Source organism: Drosophila melanogaster, chromosome 2L, assembly GCF_000001215.4.
Source record: "Drosophila melanogaster chromosome 2L".
In the NCBI taxonomy this organism is placed as follows: Eukaryota; Metazoa; Arthropoda; class Insecta; order Diptera; family Drosophilidae; genus Drosophila; species Drosophila melanogaster.
In genome coordinates, this window is record NT_033779.5 from 16,859,815 (window position 1) to 16,865,967 (window position 6,153).

The 6,153-nt window shown below is 40.6% G+C and overlaps 1 protein-coding gene and 1 long non-coding RNA gene across 2 annotated transcripts; one reads left to right on the forward strand and one right to left on the reverse strand.

Moving 5' to 3' along the window:
• Positions 1 to 214: 214 nt before the first annotated feature.
• CG6012 (uncharacterized protein) lies at positions 215 to 1,675 on the reverse strand. The gene is made up of 3 exons (NM_135973.2): positions 1,326 to 1,675; positions 859 to 972; positions 215 to 791 (listed from the first exon to the last, which is right to left on the reverse strand). The coding sequence occupies exons 1-3, from the start codon at positions 1,603 to 1,605 to the stop codon at positions 259 to 261; spliced, it is 927 nt and encodes a 308-aa protein (NP_609817.1). The 5' UTR covers positions 1,606 to 1,675; the 3' UTR covers positions 215 to 258.
• Positions 1,676 to 1,682: 7 nt separating this feature from the next.
• On the forward strand, positions 1,683 to 2,617 carry lncRNA:CR43858 (long non-coding RNA:CR43858). The gene is made up of 2 exons (NR_073793.1): positions 1,683 to 1,702; positions 2,220 to 2,617. It is a non-coding gene; the product is annotated as a long non-coding RNA:CR43858 (long non-coding RNA).
• Positions 2,618 to 6,153: the final 3,536 nt, after the last annotated feature.

Consider the following 6,153-nt stretch of genomic DNA (forward strand, 5'->3'; position numbering starts at 1 on the left):
GCGAAGCTTCAAACCAGTTGTCGGCTCAAAAAACCCGCCAAAAGGTGTGCTATATTTTGTTGTCTAAGTATATGTTTAATTTTTAATTTTATTTATTTGTTTATAATGGGATTTGAAGCAAATACAAAATTGAAAGCAAATTAAGGGCAAAAATGCCCTTAACCAACGTAAAAATAACATTTCATTTATTAACAATATTTAATTTAGGTTTTTTGGCTTGTGATTTGTATTTTTATTGTTTTTAAAATGTTATTTCAGCTATATATTGTCGGATATTTTGTTGAACAATTTACAGGCGACATAGGTTCGCACTCGCCAGGTGAAGGCGGTGGCCACAGCGTTTTGGACATGGTGCCACAGGTAACCAGGAGTCTCGTCCACTTCGTCCCGCAGCTGATTAACCGCACTCTTGGCATAAGCCGACGCCGATGGGATTAGGAGACCACCCTTCATGATCTGCCTGGAGTACGAGTTGATTTTGGTAACCACAAAGTTCGGGGACAACATCTGCACATGGATGCCATAAGGCTTCGCCTCGTGGTACAAGGCCAGGGTTAAACTACGGGTGTACGCCTTGGAGGCGGCATAGTAGGCTCCATTGGGAAGTGGCTGCAGTTCCGTGCCGGAACCAACATTCACAATGGCTCCCTTCAATTTAGACGCCTTCATGCGCTGGAAGAAGATGCGAGACAGCTGGGAAACGGCCACCACGTTGGTGTCGATGATGTTTTGCGTTTCTTCCTGGTTATATTTCAGCAAGGATTTCGGCGTGGCGATTCCAACGTTGTTTACTGCGATAAGGTGAAATTGTTTATGCAAGTGAAATAAATACCACTTACATAAGTAAATGCTACTTACCAAGTATGGAAATGGGTATATTGGCAGTTTCCTTTTCTATGTGCTCATAGACCTGCGAGCCCTTGGTAAAATCAGCTATCACTATTTTGGTCTGAACACCGGCACCGCAATCCGCTAAAAACAAACAAAATGAATCGAAAAAAATGTATGTTACCAAAATTAGATGTCAATCGGCATATACTTCCGAATAAAAATCCATTGCATGGCTTTCAATCATAATTTCGACAAGTGCTTTGCGTGTTCTTTAAAAATGTCAGTCTGTTGTAACGGAAACAATCCAAACTACAGTCTTTAAATGCAGTTAACCAAAATTTAAAGCTATTGAACTTGTTTGTTTAATTACTGGTATTTACTGGTATGGTAAGATTACATAACGATTAACAACTGTATTATCTTTTAACGATTATACAAAATAACTGTTGATAAGTCGTATTTGGCATTTTTAATCTCTCCACACCTTGACTTACCGATTTCCTTGGCAACCGCCTGGAGTTTCTCCTCGGTTCTAGCGATTAGGACCACATTGATGTTCTGGCGGGCCAGCTCCTTGGCATATTCCTTGCCAATTCCATCGCTGGCACCCGTGACAGCGGCCCAATCTCCGAAACGCTCCTTCAGAGTTGGCCTAGTCCCACTGAAATACCTGATTTTGATTAATTTGTACGGCGTTCTTAACTGCTCGTAGAGATAAGAGGACAGGGCATAGACACCAACGAATGTGAGGAATGCTGATAGGGCACAGAACATTTTGTCGATTTATTTAGTAATTTTAATCGACTGCGCTACAGCGGAAAGTACGTGTGTGTTATACGGTCGACACACTTGAACGGACTGTAAAAAAATTGTAAGCAAAATTGCACAGTATTCGCCGGGCAGGGCGCTGAATTTAAATGGCTTGAATTAATAGAACTCGGTGCTATTAAAAGGTGTTCGACTTGCCGTTAAAAATAGCCCGAAAAATTGTATTCATAATACAACTTTGCCTATTCAATTATGGTTTGCCTAATGGTTTGACTTGCTGTTGGCCTGGAAATGGTCAAATTAAATAGGCACATCCATTAACAAATATGATTGCATTACACTGGAAATGTGTGAGAAAAGTCGTGTTGGCGAGGGATTTGTGCAATTAATGCATGGGGGTAAAAGAGCAGGCAACCTTATTAGAACAAGTGAAAGTGGCTAATGGATTAAGCTATTATATAAACTGCCTATTTCATGCACACTGACAGCTTTTTGTCAACGGTTAAAAATATTTGGCTTTTGTTTAAATTTTTAGCAGTCATTGAAGTCATTGGAAAGTATGCTCCTTCAAGCTTAGGACAAATTGAAAAATAATTTAGATGTGTGTATTTCACCATCAGGCATCCTTGGAGTCAGTCACCTTCTAATCCGCAACTGCATCCCCAGATGACATCATTGTCCGTTGGCCGTTGTCCTTTGTTCGCCGAAAGTGCACTTCACACACACAGCACCACACTCGCACATCACAATTACCGCCTTGAAGCGGCATTCATAAATTAGGGAGGGCCCAGAAAATGGCATTTTACAAAATGCTAAGTACACACACGCCTCCCAACCAGCCGGGAATCCCCTTGATATCCTCCTCCGAACATCCTCGCTGACTTCGGGGTAAGGAAATCAGGAAACGCTGTGAATCGAACTGCGGAACAAGAGCACGACATGGGTTATATATCAACCATGTGTGTCGACACCCGGACGCAAGGGAATGGGCCTTTTGGCTGCCAGCAAATCCATTTTGAAAAATATATATGTTTCCAACCATTTTTCCTCGTTTTTGGCTGCCGCAAAACCGCATTTATTCAAGTGTCAAATAAATTCATAGTTTTTCGTTCCAAAAAATGAGAAAAACAGCTATCGACGGGGGCGTCGACTGCTGGCGTCGGCCAACTAATTAAGTCGAATGGTTTTAGGGCCAAAGCCAGAAAACCGCCAGAACCCGTACGAACCTAATGTCAGCCGCCTGAAAGTATTCAGCGATTTTTGCGCCAAAAAGTATTTAACAATTTTTGGAAAATATATGGTATTTTCCTGTTGCGAGTGAGAAGCAAACTTATGCTAATCACATTTAATTGCTTTTTAAGCGCACTTTCTGGCAGTTTAGCTAATTAATGTGACTCACACGCATTGTTACTACAGAGTGAGAGAACCTTAAATTTGCACAGACTGCAGTGTAGCTCTTTAATTTATAGCTTAGTTCTAGAAAAATATTGCAGGCGAATGGCGCCAGTTTTCAGTTCATGGAACATATGCCAAGATAAGAAGGCTATCCGGAGGTTTTTTTTTTTTTTGTAAGGCATTGGGAGGACAAACTGGCGCAGTCATTGTCAAAAAGTCAAACAATTTGAATTATGCCTTGCAATTTGTACATCCGTTTCGAGTTGGCCCACAGCACAGCGAGTCCTTCGCCCACTCCTCGAGTCCTTTTTATATATGAGGGAAATTATTGTTTGCTTTGTTTCGCGTTTGCCGCTGGCGGTTATTCTATTTTCATTCATATGAGACCAGCTCATGTAATGCTCATTTTTACAGATTTTTATTGTGGTTATTATTGCATTTATTTTGGGCAGGGGTGTGGTAAGTGAACTTAATAATCGCTAAAGAACAGAAACAGCAGAGAAAAGCAATTGTTATGAGTGATAAAATATATGTACGATGATGGTCATATACGAAATGGTATATAAATAAATGTCTTGTAATATATATTTCGTTTTTAAATGACTTAAAAGCAATAAAACGCATTATATTGGGATTGATCGCCTGTGGTGTCTTCATATTTTCTTTTAAAAATCCCTAGAAAAGTTATAATAAAACTACTTTTAAGATATCAAATCAATGCCTATCCTATATACCCGTTCTACTCCGTAGTTCTTAATGTAATTCCCCCAATTAATTGGCCCAACATTCATTTGTAACGCTCTCTAATCTCTGACATATCGTTAAAGCGCATTGCTGGCACTCTCGACTGCCGACTGTTGACTAGCAAGGATGCTTAAGGATGTTTATGCCAGGCACTGAATTTTAAGTAGCTCCAAAGGAGGCTTCGCTTGTCGCATTGGTAAAAAAAACAACGTTTGCAGAGCAGAAAAGAGTTGTCAAGTGAATTCGTGACAGGCGAGATGGAGAAGAGATTTCCCTTTTATCTCAGCGAAAGAATTCGCCCCTTAAATGGCGCATGAAAATTAGCAAGTTGTCTGTCGGCTGCCATTATGCGGCACACTTTGAATGGCATTTTCGACGATTTGCCCAGTTTTTTGCAGCCTTCTATTTGATGGTTAGCCATTTAAGGCTAAAGGATTAAACCGTTCTTCTTGTTAGTCAACAGTTAATTAGCAGTTTGCGGTGGTTATCGCAAAAAATGTGGACTGTTCTCCGCAGGAGCAACTTTTGGCCATAAAAGTGCAATCAGCGGTTAAGTTATGTCCAGAATGTGGGTTCATATGTCCGGACGGCACCTGCAGGCGAAACACTGGCCATAAAAAATGACTAACGATTAAGCCAAAAAAGCGACAGAAGCAGGACCAAAAGCCAGGACAACCAGCAAGTGTCGTTTTGAAAAATTCAAATCTCGTTGCCAATAAAAGCCAATAAAACTCGTAAAATAACTCAAACAAAAAAGTTTGGGGTGGTGGCAGAACTGCTGGTGATGCTGCTGGTTCAAGTGCTTTGTGCCGCAATGTTGCGGGTGGCCATAACCATTCACTTCCGATTCTTGCGGGTTAAAGTTGAGTTCTGCGGAGTTTTGCAGATGCATTTAGTTGCCTCTCCAGCTGCACATCGCCACAAATATTTACATACACATATTTATAGCGCCCAGTCGGAATAGGAGGAGCACAACAGCGATGTCATCGTTCCCATGACCGAAAATAGCTTTGCAATTGGATGTGGCGTCTACACCTGTTGGGAATATGTCGTCGCTGCAAATGCTGACTGGCGCAGTCTTTTTTCATTATTAAGTTGTACGCTGTAAGTGCGCTTGACTTGCGTGTACTTTAAGTTCTTTTTGGGTCTAACAAGTTGGTGATTAAGCGAAAGCATATGGTGTCACAGGTGATAGAATACACACAAAAGAGAGTGCATTAGTCTTGTTGCTCGACTATAGGATACCCAGTACTCGCACTACGGAAATGTGCAGCAGCAAAGCAACAGTTTTAGAGATTTTACACGAGCTTATAAGTTTTTAATGAATTCTCATTTTAACTACTTTACACCTACATATATTCCTGTGATTGAAATAAAGGAATAAAATAGTCAGCAAGAAAAGAAAAATACCCAACAAGAGGAGCAAAAAGAAGAATATTATAACATAAAAAGTTACAAAAATCACATCCAAGAGCCCAATTCCTTAAGACCTATCACAGATACATCTGTCTAACTTTTAATTTGACTTTCACTTATTAGCTTTGTCTATATAAATTTAATAATGGTTTCATTGACCCATTCATAAATAGTTTTGTAATCATGCAACCAGGATTTGCATCAATCACTTGGCATTTTGCTGCCGTTTGCCAGGTGGGGCACAAATCACAGCATTGACAACGGTGAAACTTTCTCGGCAAGACAAGTCCGCAACTTTGCCCTGGTTTCAAAGAACCAAAACTATTCAACTTTTATCAGAATCTAATGAAAAAATCAAAGAAAATCCCAACGAGGCCCACTTGAATGCAAATGACGAATGTTTTCGCGTACTTATGTGATTTTCCACTGCCTTTCTGCACTGCATAAAAACGCATTTCGAATGCAGACGAGACGGCTGACCGACCGAGTCAACAAGGCAAATTAAATTAATATGCGAATGGTGTTCGTCTAAGCTGAGGTTCTTCAATCTTCCGTAGAGGGGGGAAACTCCAGCTTAGCCCCACTCTGTCGACTCGATGGCCGATATCTGAATTGCATTTTCTGGTGCTGGGCAGACAATTCCTGGCGCTATCGCGATGCCAAATACGCGGCCATGCAAAAAATCGCCGACAGCGACAAAACAGAATAAATATATATATGTATATAAATGTGGAGACAGAAAAAGGATACAATGTTCTGGGCAGAGGAAGGAATATTCAAACGTTTTCGCATCCTGTCAGAGAGGATGCCAGCAAGGGGCAAAAACAATTTCGTACATTTAAATGGCAACGGAACGGGATGATTCCTTCTTTATGGCATCCTCATACTCGCATTGCAGCCTTTTTCCCCAAAAGAAAAATATTGTCTAAAACGAAATGTCGCTTTTGTCTTGCCCTGCGTTCAAAACACATAAATCTCAGCATATGTGCATTAAATTGT

What these genes read in the sequence shown, in the direction of transcription:
- CG6012 (NM_135973.2), bottom strand. Translation starts at nt 1,605, where the DNA reads ATGTTCTGTGCCCTATCAGCATTCCTCACATTCGTTGGTGTCTATGCC. An exon ending in GGCGGTTGCCAAGGAAATCG is followed by an intron (nt 973 to 1,325) that starts GTAAGTCAAGGT and finishes GTTTGTTTTTAG; the next exon opens with CGGATTGCGGTGCCGGTGTT. An exon ending in TATACCCATTTCCATACTTG is followed by an intron (nt 792 to 858) that starts GTAAGTAGCATT and finishes ACCTTATCGCAG; the next exon opens with TAAACAACGTTGGAATCGCC.